At 39.9% G+C, this 25,659-nt stretch overlaps 1 protein-coding gene across 4 annotated transcripts in view; it reads right to left on the bottom strand.

Annotated features, from left to right (window-relative positions):
* Positions 1 to 25,659, bottom strand: part of SEMA3E (semaphorin 3E) — a 379,235-nt gene that overhangs the window by 25,376 nt on the left and 328,200 nt on the right. For 2 of the 4 annotated variants that reach the window (XM_073551307.1, XM_073551308.1), the window contains exons 15-17: positions 24,349 to 24,416; positions 20,978 to 21,117; positions 496 to 538 (exon numbers count right to left, since the gene is read on the bottom strand). In XM_073551307.1, the coding sequence (XP_073407408.1) occupies positions 496 to 538; positions 20,978 to 21,117; positions 24,349 to 24,416 (251 nt within the window). Of the gene's footprint in view, positions 1 to 495; positions 539 to 12,238; positions 15,892 to 20,977; positions 21,118 to 24,348; positions 24,417 to 25,659 lie in introns of those variants that run through there. The other 2 variants (XM_073551306.1, XM_073551305.1) reach the window with 1 other exon arrangement.

Genomic DNA, 25,659 nt, shown 5'->3' with positions numbered 1-25,659 from the left:
AAATATTCACTGAAACAAACTTGTCAGGAAGGCTGATAGGCCTTCTTTGTGTTAATTACTGTATCTTCATGCTTATTCTGAAATTGTCTATGAGAATACAGAAATCAACAAGTTTTTCCTACCACACTGGTGGATCTATGACTGAGGGACAGTGGAGACCTATGCTACAGATGACTGATGTCTTCTAGGGCAAGATTACATTTATAATAGCATTAGTCTGTTAATTAATTTGCCCTTTAAGAGTATTCATTTTACCTTGTCATTAATACATTTTATTATGATATATCTCCCCCATACAAAGTGTTAATAGCGAAGCTTGGAATGTATAATAAGACAGCTCAGTGGTAGATAACTGCCTGGATTATATGTGTCAGACTTATACGCAGCAGGAGTCAATTTTAGTAAGTGGTAAGGCTTAGTCATAGGTGCTATTCAACTGATTTTAAGCGCCATAGAAAATACATTTTAGGTACTGCTGATATTTTTTAAAAATACCTTTCCGGTGAAGCACTGCAAATAGTTGACCTCCGTTTGAGAACTGGATAAAAGGAATGGAAAAAAAATTATACCACTAAAAATATAATTAGAATCAACATACATGAGATACATTATCCTGAGCTACACCTCTGCAATGAATACCAACAACAAAGGACACATTGGTGCACTAAGTCTCTAAAAATAAAAAATTATTAGAATTATTACAATGAAAATAAAATATTAAAAAGCAGACTTATACAATGGAGCACCTCTTGTAAGCACTAAATATATGAAGTATTCTCTATAATTACATGTATATAATACATTTTATGAGACATATCTAACAATATACATAGCAAATGCTTGCCAGTGCCTAAGACATTAACTCATAGGGGAATAAGTGTTCACAGAAAAGGCATTGAACTAAGGCTACTTTCACACATCAGTTTTTTGCCGTCAGGCAGGATCCGGCTATTTTTAGAAAAAACGGATCCGGCATAAATTTTGGAGAACTGTAGAAACGGATCCGTTTTTTTGCTGGATCCGTCTAGCAGGTTATATCTGTTCCTGGGGGCTGGCCAATTGGATCTGAGCATGCGCAGACTTAAAAAAACCGGATCCGGTGGCTGGATCCGTCTTTTTCTGGATCCGGCGCATTCCGGCGCCCATAGACTTTCATTGTAGCAAAAAGCTGGAAGCGCCGGATCCGGCGCTTCCGGCTTTTTCGCCGGAGACAAAAAACGTTACAGTAGCCGTTTTTTCCAGACGCCGGAATGAGACAAGTTGCCGGATCCGGAAAAAAACGGATGAAACGCAATGCCATCCGGCACGATCCGGCGCTAATGCAAGTCAATGGGGAAAAACTGGATCCGGCATTGCATTTTGCCGGATCCGGTTTTACAAAAAAAAGCCGGATCGCGCCTGAAGGCAAAAAACTGATGTGTGAAAGAGGCCTAAGTGAAATACTTACATATTCCAATGCACGTTTGACCCTTGCTTTGTCAGTGGGTGTGTCATAAAAGCGTAAGGAAGGTGACTATACATAGGTAAGTATGTAAAAAAGGTGCAAGAAATGACTTAGTACATAAAGGGAACTAAAGTGCATATTATAATACTATGAAAAGAGCATAAAATGCATAGTATGATGACTGTCGACTATGGAAAAAGTGCACGTTTGAATGAAATATGGGGTTGGATCTGCAGGGGGGTGCAGAAAGCTAATGCCTATTGCCATTTTCATACATATACATAGATCTCAGTAAAAATAATAGAAGTATCATGGGACATACAGTATAGGATTATGTAAAAAATGTAAAAGATGCATAAAGTGCATACTATCACAAAACTCCAATACATAAAGTGCATGCTACCACAAGAACCCAATACATACTTTATCCATTCTAGTGTTGACAACAAGTCAGGCAAAAGAATTAAGATTACACTAGTAGACCCATGGATTAGAAAAGCAAGTGTTAGGGAAAACAATGCATATTCCATGATTTCAATTTACACCCAATACATTGGTGTTGAGGAGTGGTTGTACCAAAACTTTCAGGGAAAGAAGACACCACTTCTTCATTACTAATAGTGGCACAACATCAGAAAACTAGTAAGACAATAGAGGTGGGTCCACTATCTGATGATGTCAACCTTCACTCCATGTAAATGTGTTGAAAGTAACGACTGGAAGTCTTTAAAGATAACTTGCTGTAACTTTGTCAACATGACAGACATCACCTGGAAGGCTAGTCGGATGCAACAATGGTTCCAATTCTTGAATGATAGCTTACTGTGACCTCATAAACTTGTGAGACATATCCAAAGAGCTGATATGATGCAAAAGTGGATTCAAGTCTTTAAAGATAACTTGCTGCAACCTCATCAACGTGAGAGACATACAGTGGGGATAAAAGTATTTAGTCAGACCCAAATTGTGCAGGTTCTCCCACTTAAAAAGATGAGAGAGGCCTGTAATTGACATCATAGGTAGACCACAACTATGAGAGTCAAAATGAGAAAACAAATCCAGAAAATTACCTTGTCTGATTTAGCAAGATTTATTTTTAAAATTATGGTGGAAAATAAGTACTTGGTCATTATCAAAAGTTCATCTCAATATTTTGTTATATATCCTTTGTTGGCAATGACAGAGGTCAAACGTTTTCTTTGAGTCTTCACAAAGTTAGTACACATTGTTGGTGGTATTTTGCCCATTTCTCTATGCAGATCTCCTCTAGAGAAGTGATATTTGGGGCCTGTCGCTGTGCAACACGGAACTTTCAAATCCTTCCAAACGTTTTGTAAGGTGTTGAGATCTGGAGACTGGCTAGGCCACTCCAGGACCTTCATATGTTTCTTACAAAGCCAGTCCTTCATTGCTTGGGATCATTATCATGCTGAAAGACCCATCCATGTCTCATCTTCAATGCCCTTGCTGATCGAAGGAGGTTTACACTCAAAATCTCATGATACATGGCCCCATTCATTCTTTCATGTACACAGATCAGTCGTCCTGTTCTTTGCAGATAAACAGCCCCAAACCATGATGTTGCCACCCTCATGCTTCACAGTAGGTATGGTGTTCTTTGGATGCAACTCAGCATTCTGTCTCCTCCAAACATGAAGAGTTTTGTTTCTACCAAACAGTTCTACTTTGGCTTCATCAGACTATGTGACATTCTCCCAATACTCTTTTGGGTAATCCAAATGCTCTCTAGCAAACTTCAGATGGGCCCGGACATGTAGTGGCATTAGCAAGGGAACATGTCTGGCACCGCAGGATCTGAATCCATGGCGGTGTAGTGTGTTACTGATGGTAGCCTTTTTTATGTTGGTCCCAGCTCTATGCAGGTCATTCACTAGATCTCCCTGTGTGGTTCTGGGATTTTTGCTCACCGTTCTTGTGATTATATTGACCCCACGGGGTGAGATCTTTCGTGGATCCTAAGATTGAGGGAGATTATCAGTAGTCTTGTATGTCTACCATTTTCTTATAATTGCTCCCACAGTTAATTTAATCACACCAAGTTGCTTGCCTATTGCAGATTCAGTAACCAAATATCATTAAATTGTTTGACCTGCAGTCACCTTTATTAATTCAAAGGTTGTTTCTTACAATTTGTAAAACCCTCCTTCAAGTTCTCCAAGATCTAAAAATAAACATATAGGTTGTCTTTGTCCTTTTGTTCCAGTCCCTTCTTTACTTTTTGGCACAATATGTTGTCTTTAATGACCTCAATAGAAGTTTCACCACACTTCCTTATTTTTCTTACACTTTCTATAAATGCGCTTAGTGTGATTTACCATAACTTTTAACTCCTGTCTTGTGTTATCAAGATACTAAAACAAGTAAGCTTTTCTACATCTGACATCATAAAGCAACAGGCACCTGTTTGCTGTTGGCGCTTAACCAAATGGCTAAGTAATCCAATTATTAAACCCATTTCAGGAGTGTCTAAAACTTTACTGACTAAAAACTTTAATTTGGTTATTTCTTGCAAAGTCTATAGCCATAACAGGGGTATTTTATAATAAAAAAAATTACAAAATTCCCAAACTCTGTCCTCTGGTTTAGCTTTAAGCTAAATCTACTGTAGTAATGATGACATAACCCTGTCCAGGCATTTGGCTCACAGAGATTTAATTTTCAAATTGAAGCACTGTATTTAATAAGGTAATCATGATTTTGATATATTAAAATATAAACTAAGCCCTACTGTTTGCCAACAAAGTACTACAAAAAACTGGAATTTGAGTGAAAATAAGGATGATAAGATCAAATCATAATGGTGAAGGTCTATTGATCACTGAATCAAAGGGGGATTAGTTCTGTCCCACTTCATCTGAGGAGTGGAGTGAGCTGAAGACTCCTAATCAGTCAACTATGACTAAAGGCTTAGAACAGTTACTTGAGTCTGCTCTTTCGTATAGTGAGGGTCCCAGCATGTGGAACCCTACCAGTAAATGTTAAGGCCCCATCACACACAGCGATCTCGCTAGTGAGATCGCTGATTTTGTGACGCCACAGCGATCTCACCAGCGAGATCGCTGTGTGTGACGGGGATCAGCGACAGGCCCCCCTGCTGGGTATCGTTGATCGTGCTCAATCGGCCTGGGCCATTTTTCGATCGCTGGTCTCCCGCTGACCTGCACGCATTGCTGCGTGTGGCAGTGAGAGACCAGCGATCAGCGATACTGGACGCTGGTTTCTAATGTAAACATCGGGTATCCAGGAGCCGCGGCTCCTGGATACCCGCTGTTCACCATGGAAACCAGAGTACACGCTGGTTTCCAAGGTAAACAGTGGATATCCAGGAGCCGCGCGGCTCTTAGGCTGGTTTCACATTTGCGTTTTTTTGCGCTGGAAAAAAACGCATACGTGCGCATGCGTTTTTTCCCCTATATTTAACATGGGTGCGCATACCTGCGCGCTGGCATGCGCACGTATGCGATTTTCATGCGCTGCGTTTTTTTGGGGTGTGCGTTTGTATTTTACAGACGCAGCATGTTGCATTTTTTGGCCCTGCAAAAAAGCGCATGCGCACGTATGCACACGTTTTGCGCTAAAAATGGCCATTATAGCCTATGGATGCGCATACGTGCGCACTGGCATGCGCATGTATGCGTTTTTTTAGCGCTGCGTTTTTTTGGTGGTGTCCACTTGTTGTACTAGTTATAATCTTCTAAAGTCAAAAAAAAAAAGTCTATATAAAGGAGGTGCCTGCCAAAACTCTGCCACTACTACACTGACAGATTGGAGAGCAGACAGTCAACAAGGAACCCGTCTTCTATCAGCGAAGAATGTGAGTATATTACATTATATGCCTGTCCTTTTAAATTATGTATGTACTAATGATTTTTATTATTTTTACATGCAGTATGTCTTCAGAATCCGAGTATTGCCCATCGCGGCAGGAATTGGCGCAAGCAGACCGTGAGGTGATTATTTTCGTGCATCTGGTAAGTATATCTGCTGCTTCTCCAAATCTCTTACGTTTTTTTCAACTTTTTTAAGACATCGTCATCATCATCTTCTTCTGCGGACGGGACTAGTGAGGGCGAAGAGCAGGAGCAGCGAAGCCAAGTCCCGGTGGTGATACGGAATGTATGTATCAAATGATTTGTAATGTTCTTTATTTTTTATCTTCTATTTTTACTCTTTTTTATGTTTCTTTTTTTGTAACTTTTTATTCAATTTAAATTTGATTATTCTAATGAATGTGTTTTGTCTAGGTTCCACAACGGGATGAAGACGTCTACCTGGATAATGAGCAGCTCATCAGCCTGGTCCAGGAGCGTTCGCCGTTGTGGGACAGCCGTGACCGGCTGCACAAGGACATTGTGGTGACCCAGCGGCTATGGAATGAGGTGGCCGCAGCGTTGATGGATGGCTGGGACAGCGCCACAGCATCCTCCAAAAAGGCGTTTAGTGAGTATTTCCCTGCTCTGTATTGTGCCGCAGTGACTGTTGTCCTTGACGGCACTGTTGGGTTTCGTGCTAGGCATATTCTAGCAGGAAACCCAACAGTGTCATCGGGGTCTACAGTGACTGCTTTGAGTATTGTATTGCTACATTGTGCCGCAGTGACTGTTGTCCTTGACGGCACTGTTGGGTTTCATGCTAGGTGTATTCTAGCAGGAAACCCAACAGTGTCATCGGGGTCTACAGTGACTCCTTTGAGTATTGTATTGCTACATTGTGCCGCAGTGACTGTTGTCCTTGACGGCACTGTTGGGTTTCGTGCTAGGTGTATTCTAGCAGGAAACCCAACAGTGTCATCGGGGTCTACAGTGACTGCTTTGAGTATTGTATTGCTACATTGTGCCGCAGTGACTGTTGTCCTTGACGGCACTGTTGGGTTTCGTGCTAGGTGTATTCTAGCAGGAAACCCAACAGTGTCATCGGGGTCTACAGTGACTGCTTTGAGTATTGTATTGCTATATTGTGCCGCAGTGACTGTTGTCCTTGACGGCACTGTTTTTTTTTAACAACAGTGGACAAAGTCCGAACACGTTGGCGTTCGATCAAGGACCACTTCAACAGTGATGTTCGTGCTGAGGGCCAGGTTCGCAGTGGATCTGCGTCAAGGACCAGAACTAGATACCGTCACTATCACGCGTTGCAGTTCCTAAGACCGGTCCTTGCCACGAGATCGTAAGTATTATAAATTTTTGGTTTTTATTTTTATTAATCTGTGTTTTTCTAATCCACAGCTGATGCTTCTTGTAAAGGCATGGTAGTAATGATTTTCCTTTCTTCCACAGCACCTGGAGCAGCACCCTGCAACCTGGCCCTGGAGCGGTCCTTCCTCGGACGTCCTCTGACCCGTCCCAGCCATCCGACAGCCAGGAAGCACCTTGCAGGTCAGCCACACACACAGCTGGTGACCAGGAAGCTGGGCCATCAGGTGTTCCCCTGTCCCAGGTCTCTGCCACTGGTTATGCGGGCACTACCCGCCAGCGGCAGAGGGCCTTGGACAGGAATGTCTTGCCCGAGTTTATGCATTTGAGCGAGGCCTTTAATTCCAGCCTCAAGTCACTGTCCGACAGAGTTGAAAGCGGTTTTGCACTCATGGAACGTGGTTTTAACCACTTTGAACACCGCTTCAATTCTGTAGAACAGCGCCTTGACCGTCTGGAGGCCGACCTCAACAGACCAGCACACCATTTTTTTAGTAAGATTGAAAAGGGCATGGCGGAACACCTTAGTCCTGAGCAACAGCTGAATGTGCTGCAGGCCTGCAACAATGCTTTCTTGCAGGCTATGCAGCATAATCGGTACGGTCAGCAGTCAGTGGTGTCATTTCCACCTGTGCCACCATTGACTCGCTTCACCTCACTACCGACTTGTGCTGCATACCACTGCACGGACACCTCTATTCAAAGCCAGGACACCCACCGTTACACCACCACAAGTCTGAGTGCAGCTGATCACTTCACCGACACCACCATGGCAAGCGCTGCTCCTGTCTGGAGCACCACCGCCACTCCCATGCATGCGTGGAGCTCAGCCACCACTAGGCAAACATGGAACAGCCCTGCCGCTACAACAACATGTAGTAGCCCTGCCACCACCACTCTGCAAACCTGGACCATCACTGCCGCCACCAGTCCTCCTGCAAGGACGAGCACTGCCAACGAAGAGCAGCAGCAGCAGCCACCTCAGCAGCAGCAGCAGCCACCTCAGCAGCAGCAGCAGCCACCTCAGCAGCAGCAGCAGCCACCTCAGCAGCAGCAGCAACCACCTCAGCAGCAGCAGCAGCCACCTCAGCAGCAGCAGCAGCCACCTCAGCAGCAGCCGCCACCTCAGCAGCAGCAGCAGCCACCTCAGCAGCAGCAGCAGCCACACCAGCAGACGGGGGACCTACACTCAATATTTGCCCCTAGTTCAAGGCGAAATCTATCAAGGCGGGCATTGGGCCAAAGTCGGTCCAGGCACACAAGCCTACGGCGACATGCCATTACAACTAATGTACCTGAACAGATTTCCTCTCCTCCAAGTGTTCCTAGTTTAATTCCCTTAACTGGACTACCTTCCCCCACAAGTTTTGTTGCCCCTTCCCCTCAAACACCGTCTTCAACTGCAAGTGTTGCATATTCCCTGCACACCCCCAAATTGAAACCATCTGCCCCCAAACGCCGGAAAAAATAATTTTTTGGTTTATTTTTGTGATTAAAAATAAATTTACATTTGTGGTTCACCATTACAAAGTTTCATTAATGTTGTTTGCGCCGCTCACACACACTGATGGGTAAATACATGTTAAAAACCAACCCAAGGCCTAGTATAGTCATATGTGAAATAACACGGACTAGTATAGTCATACCAAGGCCTAGTGTAATAACTCGAGTTTTACCAACTTGGATCTGGTTTCATGAAAAACAAACTGTTGAAACTTGTCTAAAAAATAAGTTTCTTTCTAGTTTCACCAGTTTGTTTTTTGTGAAACAAGATGCTAGTTGTTAAAAATCGAGTTATTACAGTAGGCCTTGGTATGACTATACTAGGCCGTGGTATTTCACATATTACTATACTACTAGCCCCAAGGCCTACTATACTCATATTTGAAATACCACGGCCTAGTGTAGTCATTACAAGGCCTAGTGTAATAACTCTAGTTTTACCAACTAGAATCTGGTTTCATGAAAAACAAACTGTTGAAACTTGTCAAGTTTCACCAGTTGGTTTTTCGTGAAACAAGATCCTAGTTGGCAAAAATCGAGTAGGCCTTGGTATGACTATACTAGGCCGTGGTATTTCACATATGACTATACTAGTAGGCCCAAGGCCTACTATACTCATATTTGAAATACCACGGCCTAGTGTAGTCATTCCAAGGCCTAGTGTAATAACTCTAGTTTTACCAACTAGAATCTGGTTTCATGAAAAACAAACTGTTGAAACTTGTCTAAAAAATAAGTTTCTTTCTAGTTTCACCAGTTTGTTTTTTGTGAAACAAGATGCTAGTTGTTTAAAATCGAGTTATTACAGTAGGCCTTGGTATGACTATACTAGGCCGTGGTATTTCACATATTACTATACTACTAGCCCCAAGGCCTACTATACTCATATTTGAAATACCACGGCCTAGTGTAGTCATTCCAAGGCCTAGTGTAATAACTCTAGTTTTACCAACTAGAATCTGGTTTCATGAAAAACAAACTGTTGAAACTTGTCAAGTTTCACCAGTTTGTTTTTCGTGAAACAAGATCCTAGTTGGCAAAAATCGAGTAGGCCTTGGTATGACTATACTAGGCCGTGGTATTTCACATATGACTATACTAGTAGGCCCAAGGCCTACTATACTCATATTTGAAATACCACGGCCTAGTATAGTCATTCCAAGGCCTAGTGTAATAACTTGTAAGTTGGAATGGAGCAGATTACATTCATCCACTCAATGCTGACTTGTATTCCCCATGGACATTGGGGTTGGGTTTTGAGGGTTGTGTTTTGAGAAAATCACATACTTTTTTTTCAACTAGTTGCACAATTTTCTCTTGAAAAAAATTGGTTTCCTGATTCATGGCCTGCAGCTTTGCTCGTTCCAATATATTTCACGCAGACTAGCAATGCTGCATTTTAACTCATATGTGTATTTACCTGCCCAGGTGTGTGAACATCAAAAAATTAAGTTATACATGGGAAGTTTTTTATTTAATTGGAGTTTAAAAAATATAGTGCACTCAGTAATGGTATCAAATAAGGTTTTTTATTACCATAAACAAACAAAAACATTACACCATTTCATCTTGCCAGTGCACCCGTCCTACATCAGAAATAAAGTAGGCCGCAATTTGGTCCCTCATTTGGCCAACTTCAACGGATGACCTGAGAGTGTGCTGAGTGAATTCAGGCAATGGGTTAGGAGCATCATCGTCCAGTTCAAAGGTCGGGTGCTCTTTAGCCATCACAAAGTTATGTAGAACCACACAGGCCTTCACCACCTCATCGACTGTTTCAAGTTTAAGATTAATGGCCGTGCCCAGAATTCGCCATCTGGAGACAAGAATCCCAAAAGCACACTCGACAGTTCTTCTGGCCCTGGTCAGCCTGTAATTAAATATTTTTTTGGTGTGGTCCAAGTCCCGGCTGGAGTAGGGTTTCAGTAAGTTTCCGCACATTTGAAAAGCCTCATCGCCAACCATTACAAAGGGCAGTGGCGGAGCTTCGGTGTGAGGAAGAGGCCGTGGCATAGGGAAATTAAATTGGTTGCCATACAACCTCCGGCCCATGTCTGAGTTTTTAAAAGCCTGTGAGTCATTACCACGGCCAAATGCTCCAATGTCCACTGCTACAAACATACATCCGGCATCCGCAATCGCCATGAGTACTATTGAAAAGTACTTTTTGTAATTATAGTACTCAGATCCCGTTCTTTGGGGTTTGATGATCCGTATGTGTTTACCATCAACAGCTCCCAAACAGTTGGGAAAATTGCATACTGTCCAGAATTTGTCAGCAATTTCCATCCACTTTTCAGCGGTGGGCAGGGGCATAAATTCTGGACAAAGAACATTCCAGAGAGCCCGGCAGGTGTCAGCAACAATTCCAGACAAGGTAGAGATTCCAATACGGTACTGGAAGTGTAGTGAAGATAGGGTTTCTCCAGTCGCCAGGAATCTGTGAACAGACAAAGAAGTAAAATTAATATTTATGTATATTATTTTAAAAAACTATAAAATAAAATATTAGTACATTCACGAAAACTAATTACCCAAGGTTTTGAATACTAAATTTTAAAAAAAACCATCAGACCGCACCCCTTGGTTTTTAAAACATACCGTAATGTCACCAGTAGCCGTTCCTCAGGAGGAATCGCACGACGGAGCTGTGTGTCCTGTCTCCGGATGGATTGTTGGACACGAGCAAGCAAATCCATGAAACTTTCGTGGGACATCCGGATATAATCTGTAAATTTCTCCGGGTTTGACTGTAGCTCGCTGTAGAGGGTGTGGTATGCCCCACGGCTCTCCCGGAGTTCAACAATCGGATGTATCCACATACGCCGCCGTCTTCGCTGCCTCTCTCTCTTCCTTTGTTCATGGCAAGCAACTGCATACGCCTGAGCCATCGCGATGTCCAAATCCAAGTTGAAGTGAAAACTCTTCCAGCGTAGATCCATGGTCACGAGAAGAATCAAGCAAATGTGAAGAATACTGTAGACAGGGTCTATATATTAACATACCACACCCACAATGAAGTCCCATTGGTCTTGTGTGTTGTTGAATGGTTGTTTTTTCTTTTTTGTGGGGTTTTTCCAAAATCTGTAAAAAAACGCAAACGCACAAAAAACGCATACAAACGCACAAAAACGCTGCGTTTTTTTCCTGCATGCGCATAAAAATGCTTGAAAAAAACGCAGCGTTTGTATGCATTTGTATGCGTTTTTTCAATGCGTTTTTTTGCGGGAAAAACGCGCTGCAAAAAAAAGCAAGTGTGAAACTAGCCTAAGATACTCGATGTTTATCTTGGAAACCAGCGTGTATGCCGGTTTCCAAGGTAAACAGTGGGTATCCAAGAGCCGCGGCTCCTGGATACCAGATGTTTACATTAGAAATCAGCTTGCTCGCTGGTCCTGATCGCTGGAGGGGCTGTTTATGTGACAGCTCACCAGCGATCAGCCTAACGATGTCCCAGCGATCCCATCCATGTCAGATCATTGGTGGGATCGCTGGAACATCGTTATGTTTAACGGGGCTTTAAGTTTGAAGATCATCAGAGAGGAGATTTGATATTAACTTTAAATTTGGAGGCACTTTTCATTCTACTGTAGTATGTTTGTAAAAGCTATGTATAGAAAGAATGAAGCACTCACCAGCTGAGCTGAAAATGTATGTGTCCTTTTTTCACAACTGTGCCATGGACAGATAAATGGACAAGCAGGACGTGGGAGGAATGCAAGGGGAGGTGAATGCCGGACAACAGCCGTTTCACGATTACTCGCTTCTACGGGTCCAGGTGACCTAAATTTTCAGCTCAGCTGGTGATTGCTGCATTCTTTCTATACATAGTTTCTGGACATTTCATGTTTTTCATGCAAGCACCCCTCTTTTGACTGATTACGTGTACCGCTAAAGTTCAGATAATCAGCTCTCTCTGCCTGCAGTGGTGATTTGTGTGCCCTAGTTTGCCGTTCATCTTTTTTGCTTTTTCTGGATTATGTAGTATGTTTGCTCTGTTTTATGTAATTCATGTTATTAATGAGTTTGAAACACTTTTGAATTAATTCCATGCATATAAAGAAATAATTACAACATATTATGGGCTAAATTTTATTCTGTTTTAGAATCTACTGTAATTATTTCATCATGTAAAACAGAATGCTCCACACATTTACAGAAATAAAAATGAAAAGAAAATTTTATATACATTTTACAGCATGTTTATTCACAATGGAAAGCTTAAGCCATGAAAGAAATGTGCATATAATTTTTGGGGGCTGGTGGTGGTGAGGAGGACAAAAGCAGTAACTAAAAATGATTTTATACAAAAATATAAAAATTAATTATTTCATTGTTCTAATACTAGAAAAAGAAAGTAATGCACTTAAGATTGAACATAAAAACACCAGTTGTAAGTATTACATTCTTTCAATGTACCTTCAAAATAATACTTATTGCCCTTTGCTAATCCATCTGCTAATTCATATTTTACAGTGAAATACAACATTGGAAAATTCATAGAAGAATAGAAGAGATAATATAAATATTGAATGACACAAGACCTTTGTGACACGCGATCTTCGGGGAATTAGCATTACTAAGTACACTGAATTATGAGCAAGGAATTGACAGTATGTACATTTATTAAATGAGCTTTCAACATCATATAAAAACTAGGCAATAAATGTAAACATCCACAAAGAGTTAATTATCTAAAAATATTAATGCCATTGGCATATCACAAACCTAATTTACAATGTCAAAAAGTAGCTTTGAAGAGGATTTGTTAGTTGCCAAAAATATGTAATTTTTCAGCTGATGCCATTGTTGTCTTGAGTCTGGCATTGTTTTTCTTGGCTTCCCATGTCTCACCATTCCTGGGATAGGGTTCACTTTTTCCTGAATGTAAATAATCCTTCCTGATCACATAGTGCATGGTCCATAGCTCTGCTCTATCAGAGTTATCTTGGGGATAACTCCCAGATGGCTTAGAACGTTAGACTCATACACAGAGAAAAGGGGAATATATTTCAGGAGTTTAGAGGTGCAGGAACAAAAATAAGCAATGCAGATTCAGGACATTGATATTTACATATGGTAAAAACAAATACATTTATGGAACCTGAGAAGCCCTTTTTAAAGCAGAAATCACAAATGCAGTTTTTGTAGCATTTGAGCCAAATACAGGGGTGGATCAAAGAGGAAACGTTTATAAGAAAAATCTATACCTCTAACTTCTTATAACTATTCCTGTGCTTGGCTCAAAATAATGCATCAAAAGGTGCACATGGGATCTTGGCTTAAAATGGCTTGCAGGAATTAAATGAGAGGCTTCCACGTATGATCAGTATGAAGAGGAGACAGTTAAGACACTTGGACCCCACCAATCACCCAATAACTGAAAATCCTGATAGACATTTCTTTAATCTTAACAGTGAACTAGACAATGCTGTGGTCAAGGGAAGATGGTATTTATTTTGATATTTACTAATTGGCATTGAGTTCTGGATCACTGTGGGATGCCCGGGAATTCCAGCGTGAGCATAATAATGGACATTACTAGTAAGTGACATAACTTCTCTGTAAATCAAATTTCCTGGGAAACAAAACAGGAAAATAGGTGAATATTGTAATTGGAATATTGCATGATCCGCATATCATTACTGTCAATCTATCATGTCTTTTTGAAAATATAATTTATCTGTACTTTGCCACAGCAGTTTGCATGCTGTATAGTGTACATCGATATATATATATATATATATATATATATATATATAATGTTGTATTCCTGTGTTGCTTGGCAATGCAATGCAATTTGGAATTAACTCTGAAAAAAGAGTGTTATGCACTTTCCTGTCATATCCAATCAGGAACCCATGTTGCTGGATTAAAGGAATTTGTGTATTAACATTGCACAGATTATATAATTGTCAATGGAACAAATTGACAAAATCATTAGCTATCAGTCTACAGTTAGTGGGCCAGTGTCAGATGGCTAGGATTGTGGCAAATTATACAGGGGCATGGTAAGAATGGGCGTGCGGAACTCCAGATGAAGTGTAGTTTCATCCACTTCAATAAAATAGTGCAGTGCAAAAAAATATACATTTAATAGACCACAAGTTATTATCTGGAGGACAAAATAATAGGGAAATATGGTTCTCCTAATGCGTGTGGGTTTGGATACGGTCCAACTCCCCTAGTAGTCAAATGTACAAGAGTCCGGCACTCCCAAGTATTTGATGTAGAACAAAAATCTTTAATTGTTTGGTCCAATGCAGTGTATAATTTATGGGTCAATTTCTCAAACTTACTAATTATTGTGGGACCACATGGATCATGCTATAGAGGCTGTGCTATGGGATGGGAAAAGTTGTTGGGAGTAAGGTTCTCTATAAAGAGTTCCATGTAGTCTCACAATAATTCTGCATGTTTGAAAAATGTCAAGTTAACCAAAGCGTCACGTAAATTATACACTACATTGGAACATACAAGATTTTTTCCCAACTTCAAATACTTGACAGTACCGGATTCTTTTTCATTTAAATAGCAGGCAGAGATATACAGTAGGTGACCACATACATGGGGGACAATGCTGAACTCTAGAGGAACCATTAACAGATCAAATCATTCAAAGAGTATTGCAAGCTTTAGTCTGTGTTAAAAGAAAAGATGAATTTGAAAAAAAAAGAATAAAATGCCTACTAGACAAACTAAACTGATACTTTAAAATAAATACGCTGAATCTTCATGTCTCATTTGTATGAATGTTGTAATTCTTTTCCTTCAGATATTAAACTTGCTGATGCCTCATGAGTATTGCTTTACATTTTTTTTGGACTAGCACAGCTTTATGAGTTTTAATTAAAGATTGCATAAACATTAAACCTAATCACCTCCTGTCTTTTCTCCACTTTTATTTATACATGTTTGCGTGTATGATTTACATTTTGAACCATTCGCAAACTATAATTATTTGTTCACTTCTTGATAAAATTAACTAGCCCTTGATACATCATGTAAAAAATGTTAGAAAATTAAGTTTTGGTAATAACATACAAACAGTCAGAAAGAAGTAAATCCAGTAAATCCATTTTAAATTATGGATATAAACATATTTAAAGTTTTAATAAAATTGATAAGTTATGTACATAATGCCAAACCAGTTCATACATTGTTGATATTTCATAAGATATGGTGACTTAAAATGATAGTTGAATATATTTAGTTGTCTTCTTAACCCATGTAAATTATTGCTGATAGAGTCTTAAACAGTTCCAAGTAGATAACTTATGGTTGTAGTATGTGCCTTGGCATGCGGTGATGGTCTGACTTCCCACGTGACTTACGCTCCTGTGGGTTTATATGTTTCCATTTATTTGGAGACATTTTCAGTTTTCTCTTCCTTTTATCTGTGCACCATACCTTTTCACAATATTCCTCCACTTTTTGAAAATTACTATATCCAATCAACTGCAAGAACTCTTTATACCATTGTTTAGATGACTGGGGAATGCTTGGCTGACCAGGACATGGCATTTTTGGGAGTGTAACTTCTTCTTCTTCTTCTTTGTGGAACATGTCATCAACACGTTCTTCTTCAAAAATTTCCAAAGTCATTTTTCTAATTGTATGGACATAAGAATTCTCCACAGTTTGGCAATAATATGTCGCAGCATCTGATTTTTGCAATTTTAGAAATAGAAGTCCAAATGCTGTTTTTATAACTCTTTCACCTGTTTTGACCTAAAGGAAAAAAATGTAATGTTCTCATCACTATAATAATTGCTTTAAAAAATACTTAGACTAAGAATGTATACATTATTTAAAGGGCTTGTCTAGGACTTTAACATAGATGGCCTATCTTTACCAATCCTATTTTAATCAATAGGGGATGGATGTGCAGAAGTTGGCCGCCACCACTATTTAGTCGATGGAGCTGTGCAGTGCAGCTCCGCAACTGAGCAGTTCCGGTAGATACCAAGAAAAGCTGAATGGGGGGGTCCCGGGAGTTGCACCCCATACCAATCAGACATTAATGACTTATCCTAAGGATAGGCCATCAATTATAAAGTTGTGGACAACCCCTTTAAGGACTATGAATATGAGGTGCAGCACCAGTCTGTGGGTAGAAGTGGCATTTCATATAGTACAACAGCATAACTTTCCAGATGACTTTCAATCAATTGATAATTACAAAGTTATATTAAGAAACTAATTTAAAAAGCAAATATTAAGTTATATTTACAGTAATTGCAATTTTAAGTTATAAAATATAAATGTACTAGTCTTTCCAGGAGCTTTCTAGATATTAACCCTTTGTGTAGTGTAAGTCATACAGTGATGTGACTTTTTTTTATACAATTGGGCAGTGAAGAAAAAATAGTTACATTTGTACCACTAAAATGTTGTTTAAGCCCCACCCATCTACTATATAACCATCTCTATATTATATATACACAACAATACAATGTACAATATAAACCATATATTTATAGCACCATACTACTGTATATACTACTTTATGCTGTATACATCACATAGGATACAACAGCACTGCGGTATATACATCATAGGAGGCTGTGTGGCATATACATCACAAGAGACTAAGTGCGGTGTATACATCATAGGAGACTGAGTGTGGCACTTACATCATAGGAGGCTGAATGCAGCACATACATCATAGGAGATTGAATGTGGCACAAACATCATAAGATGCTGAGTGCGGCACATATATCATAGAATTCTGAGTGCAGCACATACATTATATGATGCTGAGTGTGGCACATACATTATATGATGCTGAGTGTGGCACATACATTATATGATGCTGAGTGTGGCACATACATAATAAGATGCTAAGTGCAGCATATAAATCATAGGGGGCTGAGTGCGGCACATACATCATAGAAGGCTGAGTGTGGCACATACATTATAGGATGCTGAGTGTGGCATATACATTATATGATGCTGAGTGTGGCACATACATTATATGATGCTGAGTGTGGCACATACATTATATGATGCTGAGTGTGGCACATACATTATATGATGCTGAGTGTGGCACATACATAATAAGATGCTAAGTGCAGCATATAAATCATAGGGGGCTGAGTGCGGCACATACATCATAGAAGGCTGAGTGTGGCACATACATTATAGGATGCTGAGTGTGGCATATACATCATAGGAGGCTGTGTGGCTCCGCTCCTGGCACTTTAACCCCTAAAATGCTGTGATCAAACAAGAATGCAGCATTTCGGGAGCCAGCAGAGGGCTGACAGCCCCTCTGCTTTTGGATCGGAGACCTTGCAGGTGTGACACGGGATCCCAATCATTGCCATGATGACATCAGGGTCACCGGAGCTAGGAAACATGCTGATCATGTGCACTGCATGATCACCAAGTTTCTCTGTCAGTGCAGAGCTGACAGTTTCTACAGCATATGAAGGCTGCTGCATCCCCATGCTGTAGAAGCGATAAGCCTACAAAAAATGTTTGCCCCATAGTGGACTAAGGGAAAAAGTTAAAAAACAGTAATTTTTTTTAAATAATTGCAAAAATATTTTTAAAAAATCAAAAATAATGAAAAATTAAAAGATATTGTATCTATAAATAAATATTGAATAAAAAAATATAAACAATAAAATTACACATATTTGGTATCACCACGTCCGCAACGACCCAACCTATAAAACAGTCACACTAGTTAACCCCTTTATTAAACACCATAAAAATAAATATAAAACAAGGCAAAAAACAATGCTTTATCATCACACTGCTGAACAAAATGTGGAATAAAACGTGATCAAAAAGATGGATATAAATAAACAAGATACTGCTGAAAACATCATTTTGTCCCACAAAAAACAAGTCACCATACAGCTCCATCAGCAAAAAAAGTAGAAAAGCTATAGCTTTCAGAATAAAGCAATACAAAAATAGTTATTTTGTCTATAAAATAGTTTTTATTGTGTAAAAGCGCCAAAGCATAAAAAACTACATAAATGGGGTATCGTTGTAATAGTACTGACCCGAAGATTAAAACTGCCCTTATTAATTTTACCACAAATGGAATGGCATAAACCCCTTCAAAAAAAATCCTGAATTGCTAGCTTTTGTTTATTCTGACTCCCAAAAATTGGAATAGAAAGCAATCAAAAATTGTCATGTGCCCAAAAATGATACCAATAAAAACGTCAACTCGTCCTGCAAAAAACAAGCTGTCACAGAACTCTGTGGGCCAAAGTATGGAAAAATTATAGCTCTCAAAATGACAGCAGCCAAACATAAATACCTGATATAAATCTGGTATCGCTGTATTCGCACTGATCCAAAGAATACAATCGCCTAATCACTTACACCACACGAGGAACTGCTTAATGAATAAATAAAAACAATTCTTCACCTGCTGTTGATTTTTTCATTCTTCCTCCCATAGATTGAAGTAAGGCTTTGGTGCACATTAATCATGCTCTCTGAATTGGAATTTCCATGTAAATGTTTGAAATACGTGATTCAGATGGAACCTCTGATGGAAGAGTCCCTATAATGAGGCTGATAGAGGCACTGTGCATGCCGTCGGACCTGTGATCCAGCGGTGTCCATCTTTTTAGTGTCAGGAACACCGCACTGCACTTGCTCACTGAGCCAGTGCGAGTGTCCTGAGTACAAAAACTGTGCTCAAAGATACCTGTGGATCGGGGCAGCAGCGGTGAAGATGCATGCTCCAGGCTAACAGGACCTGAAGCACGTGACTGCTGGGGGCATGGCTTAAGCTCCAGAGAGCTAGGAGCTGAAGGAAAACTCCTAGAAAGGTAACTACGGGTCAAGTTACCAAGGGGCAGAAAACCAGAGCGGGCAATAGACGGTACAACAGGGACAAACTGTAACAGAGTAACAATAGCCAAGCCAGGAGGTCAGAACCAGGGAAGACAGTAATACCAAAATGTGAGACAGAGAACAGAGTGAGCGGACAGACAGGGCCATACACAGGAAGCAAACAAGCAATGCAGTATACACACACACCAGGGGTCAGACACACAGCCAGAACAACAGTATAGCTGACAGGGAATCCTAGTCTGGAGTGAGTATAAATACCCCTCCCAGATCCAAAGGGAGGCCAGCAAAAGTTAACCCTGAGAGAACAGGACATTAACCATGTCCTATACCATGACATTTAGGATTGCATAAAAGTGCCACAGTTTTCTGCACTTCTGAAGAGAAGAACACCGCTGAACAGAGGCCAGACGGAGTTCAGAGTAACTCTGCTGCCTCAATATAGTGGATACCTCAGAGGTTTCATCTGAATCACGTCACTCAGAGATTTAGATGGAAACTCCAAAGTGAGTGGTCAGCGTAGAGTGCCGGATAATGGTGATCCAAAACGTTATGTAAAATGTTCCCAATAAAAGCTTCAACTCAATCCACAAAACCACAAAAAAGCAAGTCCCCACTCAGATCTGTCATCTGTTATGGAAATATAGGGGGCTTCCACGTTACTGGTTGTACAAAGGCTCTGGAAAAGCGAAATGGCTCCTCACCTACCAAAAGAAATGCAGCAAATTCTGTGATCCCAAATACAAATACCCCCTTCCTTCTGAGCCCCACAGTGTACCTAAACCATGTATATTATCCATGTTTGGTATTTCTGAAGCAATAAGAGCCCATCTAACTTAAGGGTGCATGCCTCCAGAAGCATGGACTGGGCATAATGTACTGGTGAGTGCAATGTACTGGTCACTACACCTGTAGATAAATTCCCCAAGGAGTATAGTTTCCAAAATGGGGTCACTTGGGAGGGGATTCTGCTCTTCTAGCAATTAGAGGTTCTGTATGTGGGGTCCGTAAACTGTTCAAGGAAAATCGAATCACCACTGTGGCTAATCACTGAGTTCAGTGGCTGTGCCGAGGAATTCAACACAAGCTGCCAAGCTTAAGTGATTGGTTACAACAGTGATTCCCGCTGTCAGAGTGACATCACTTCAGCGAAAACACTAAGATCCAAGCAGGAGTGGTGAGCAGGCACTGGACCTGGGCAAGGTAATTACCTGCTCAGTTATCAGGGGCGGATATAAAACTAGTGAGACTTGTGCAGAAGCACAGGGGTTCAAGAAGAAAGGGGGCAAACTTCTACCACTACAGCAGGCCGGATTGTGCATTATGATGAGTTATTGGACTTCACAGGACCCATATTATGTATGTGTCCACTTCTTTTAATTATTTTAGGTGTTTTAGAACATTTAGGGTCCATTTCCTGGAAGTGGAAAACCCTTTCAACAAGATTTTCATCATAACAGCACTCTAGTTCCATACCAACAAATAAAAAATGTATGAACTACATACATCTTGTGTAATTATTTTCTGACTATAAGATGCACTTTTTCACCCTCAAAATTTGGGATTAAAATGGGAGTGTGTCTTATAGTCTGAATATAGCTTCTTGGTGGGGTGGCGGTGGAGCAGGGTCACAAGATATATGGTTGCGGCTGCAGGAAGCCAGCGAAGGCAGGAGTGGGGCGATGTTGCAGTCCCTGGGCTGTGAGGAAGGGGTGTCCCGGCAGTGCGAGGCAGGAGCCATTAATCTCCAGGCAGTTACCTGCTCCTGCCTCCTGTGACCCTGTCCCACTGCCGCCACATTCCATCCCCCAGTAAGCTAAATTTGCACTACAAGATTGACCCCATTCTCACATTAAAAAATATTTTTTTCCTATTTTCCACCTCTAAATTTGGGATGCGACTCATGGTCCGGTGCATCTTATAGTCCGATTATAGTCCAAAAAATATGGTAATTGTATTTGGCTACTAAATTTCTACAATATTTCTATCATACCTCATCTTTCTTTGCTTCATGAGCTTTCTGCACAAACCAGATGACTTTAGATTGTAAAGATCGAGGCATACACTCCAATAAAGTGCTGTTATGTTCTACACCATATGCCGTGTACTCCTCAGTCTTTCCTAGACTTTCACCTAGACCATCAAAAGAAAAATACAAATAGAAATGTGAAATTCATTTGTTGTTATCCTTAAAAATAGAAGATTCAAGTTTTTATTTTGGAATCCTCTAATATGATATTGATGACTAAATTTTCTATGTCCTCAGATGTAACATTTTTCAAAAGAACATTTATCAAACGTTCAGTATTTGATCTGTTTTTTTACATGGATATTTGTAAGCTAAAACCAGGAGTGGAACAATCAGAGGAAGAGAATAATATAAACACGTCACCTCTTCTGTATTTATCACCTACTCCTGGTTTTGTCTTACAAATACTGAGGTAAAATACTGACCAAATACTGATAGTGTGAACATGGCCTAAAGGTTTTTATGCAGTCTGTGCAATGCAGCTGCTCTACAACACAGTTTGCATAGACAAGCCACAACACCATGGTAGCTTTGTCAGTATTATTGACGCTTACTTCATTGTTATTAAAGATTCAAATGATAACATATATTTGGAAAGTCGTTTTAATTTTTATTTCACCTTTAAGTACCATTGTAATATATCTTTTCAGAGCAATATGCATCTTTCTTGCCAGAATTGGTCGGTTATAATAAAAATTCTCAATTCTGAGGTAAAATCTGTATTCAGTGAAGACAGACTGTCCCATTATTGAGATAGGAGATGAGAACTGCTACTGATGAGATTCTTTAGCAAGCTGCAACCCAGTTGCATATTAAACCAAACACCAAACACCAAATTTGGTGCAATAGATCACACAAAGAAAGCCACTCCAAACCAATATGTAGAATCAGGAGGATAAGGAGTATAACTAGTTTAAGTAGTAATTTTTAATCCACAAATTTTTAGACAGTCTATAAAAAGTGTATGAAAAAGACCGACAAACAAATAACATCCATGAGTTATCAAAGCAGCAAGTAATCAGGAAAAATATTCCAAGTGCTAACAGGTAAGAGCAACCCAAAACAACATACATTGTAAAGTGTCTCAAACCAAGTGGAACTAATTAATTTATCATTATCAGACAATGAAACTCAGACTGTCATTAAAGGGAATCTGTCACCCCATTTTTGGCCTATAAGATGCGGCCACCGCCATCAGGGGCTTATCTACAGCATTCTGCAATGCTGTAGATAAGCCTCCGATGTAACCTGAAAGAGAAGAAAAACAAGATAGATTATATTCACCCAGGGGCAGTCCCGAGTCCAGAGTGTCCGATGGGTGTCACCGTCCGGTCAGGCGCCTCCTATCTTCTAGAGATGACGTTCTCTTCTTTGCTTCCCATTGCGGCACTGACGCAGGTGCACTATTGAGGGCAGAGCAGAGTACTGCAGTGCGCAGGCGCCGGACCTCTCTGACCTTTTCCGGTGCCTGCGCACTGCAGTACTTTACTCTACCCTCAACAGGGCAGAAAAAGTACACCTACGCAGGAGCTGTGGCAGAAGTAAGAAAGAGGACGTCATCTTTAGAAGATGGGAAGTGCCAGACCGAGACACCCACCGCACCCGCCCTCGCCCCCCGGTGAGTATAATTTAACTTGTTTTTCATATCTTTAAGGTTACATCGGTGGCTTATCTACAGCAATACAGAATGCTGTAGATAAGCCCCTGATGGCGGTGGCTGCAGCTTATAGGCCAAAAATGGGGTGACAGATTTAAGAACAGATGGCAAGTGCCCAACGCGGGTTTCGCATGTTCAATTATCGTTTTCTCAAGGGGGATGGATTAACCATTAGCATTTGTTGGAATATTTTTCCTGATTACTTGCTGCTTTGATAACTCATGGATGTTATTCGTTTGTTGGTCTTTTTCATACACTTTTTAATGACTGTCTAATATTTTGTGTATTAAAAATTACTATTCAAACTAGTTTCTACTCCTTATCATCCTGTTTCTACATGATACCATTCTATGTAGATAGGAGGTAGAGGAGCTCTTCCTCTAGCTCCTCCCTACTCCGTTCATGTAGAATTGTATCCGCCATCTCCTCTCTCAGTAATGGGACAGTCTGTCTTCACTGAATACAGATTTTACCTCAGAACTGAGAAATTTTGTTAATGAATGATCAATTTTGGCAGAGAAAGAAGCATAAAATATATTACAAAGTTGCTTATTTGCATGTGTACTATTGGTTTATGAAATGAAAATGAAAATGACGGTTACACATATAGAGGAATCCAATTAAATTTGGCTCAGTGGAAAGCCATGTTTCTTTGCAGCATGTGATCCTGGGTTCAAATTCCACTGAGGACAACATTTGCATGGAATTTGTATGTTCCCGCCAAGACAGCGTGGGTTTCTTCCCACACATCAAATACATAGTAATGGGAAATTTCGATTGGAATGATGTCTGTGCAATATGATACCTTTATGTAAATAAAATAAACAGTCCTTCGTAGTGATCTACCAAGTTTTATGTATATGGAAGCATCGCTAGTCTTTACTGTACAGATCACCCTTTGCCCTTGATGACATTCAATGACAGTTATGCTTTTTTAAAAGTATTTATACTAGTGGAAAAAGCATTGCCATCCAGAGCCTGAGTTTATGGATCTGTAATTCAGGACTGTACACACTTTGTGTCACCATACAAGGTCTCAGCATGCTGCAATAGTTATCATATGATAGCACTGACCTAGAAAGGAGAGCACAGGAAGTGATGCCAAGGCAGTAGGGCTGGGAGCTAGGTTTACATAACATTTATTTAAAGAGGTGGAAGAAAAGAGCACATGAAGACCATCAATGTGAAACGCATCCTCGATACATGTATTGTGTTATGACTTAAGATTAGTGTAATTACAAACTATAAGAGATTTGTTGTCTCATGCTCTTGATCAGATGATAAAGAGGAAAACCTTTTCCAAAGATAATTTGGTGTAGAAGTCCTGTAAAATGCCACATAACATAGATTTCTGTTTTACTTTTAAAATAGGGTTCTCTAGGGGTTTATTAGCACTGAAATAATTAAAATCATATATAGGTTTGCTTTTATGTCCCACCATCTTTCCAAGATCCGAGCTCCGGCCTGCGGCTGTCTTTAATTCTACTACAAGGACATTAATATCTCCCTATGTGATAGCATTCCACATGAATAAGGATATTTACGTAATTGTTAGATGCCTTTAACAATGTAAGATTGTAAGATGACAAATGTGCTAATGGCTCTTGACTAAATGTATCTGTTTGATTGTGCTTAATGGATTTATTTTATGACACTTAACTATCCAACTATAACTTACCATTAAAATGTTGTCCAGAACATTGCTGAGCTGCATTTCCATGTCGAACATCTTGTCTTCTGAAACGTCTGACAAAATGATGCCATTATATACTTGCCATTGGAAAATATTATAGAAACATTCTGGAATTTTTATTATGTATATTTTGAACTTAATTGCATTCAAAATAATTAAAATAAATATATGATATCTGTCACCTATTACTACTATCACTAACTATGTAGTTACATTAACAGTATGCTACATGTTAGAAAATACAGTATGCAGTATTACATAATACAGTATTTGACCAAGTAGCAAATCTCGGATCATTTCCGGCAGACATGTTGGAGGCTACTATAGTATTAATACCTAAAGAGAAAGGTGAATCAGAGAGTGTACAGGCTTATAGGCCCATTTCTCTGATCAATAGAGACATTAAAATATACTCCAAGATATTAGCGGAAAGACTTAAGCATATTTTGACTCACTAGATCAGAGAAGATCAGGTGGGTTTTATCATTGGCAGGCAAGCGTCTGACGGCACCAGACAAGTTATAAGCCTACTTAGTTTGGCCAAGTCCACTAACGTTCCTTCTCTCTTTTTAACATTAGATGTGGAAAAGGCATTCGATAGAATCAATTGGTTGTATCTCAAGAATGTCTTGCTCATTGTATTCTAATCGTAATGCCAAAATTTACATAAGCAATCATCTATCCAAATCCTTACAATCACCAATGGTACTAGGCAGGGTTGTCCCCTTTCTCCCCTACTTTTTGAAATGGCTATAGAGCCACTAGCTGAAAAAATTAGAACAAATCCTTCAATCTCTGGTTTCAATACTAAAAACCGTTCACACAAATTGAGCCTTTTCGCAGATGATTTATTTGTTTCATTAACCAATCCGCTTAATTCCATAGTAACTTTAATGGAAGATTTAGGGCAATTCTCAAAAATTTCATTTTTCAAAATAAACACGCAAAAATCTAAAGTTTTCCCTTTCAATATACCACAAAGTGATATCACAGTAATTTTAGAACGGACCAAAATTTCAACTGGAAACAAAAAGTTTAACATATCTAGGCATCAACATTACCAAAAATGTAACACAAATTGTCCCTGCTAACATTGAAAATCTTCTAAATACCCTATCTAAGGATTTTATCCGTTTTGACCTCATAGATCTCACACTTATGGGCAAAATTTTAGTTGTGAAATCAATCATATTGCCCAAAATTCTCTATATCTTTCGGTCTGTCCCTTTGAGGATTAGTGCAACACTCTTGCATAAAATATAGAATCTGATAAAATTGTTTGTTTGGAAAAACAAG

The sequence above is a fragment of the Dendrobates tinctorius genome, unplaced genomic scaffold, assembly GCF_039654945.1.
Source record: "Dendrobates tinctorius isolate UK_male_01 unplaced genomic scaffold, ASM3965494v1 ptg000174l, whole genome shotgun sequence".
Classification (NCBI taxonomy): Eukaryota; Metazoa; Chordata; class Amphibia; order Anura; family Dendrobatidae; genus Dendrobates; species Dendrobates tinctorius.
This window is presented reverse-complemented; position numbering and strand designations above follow the sequence as displayed.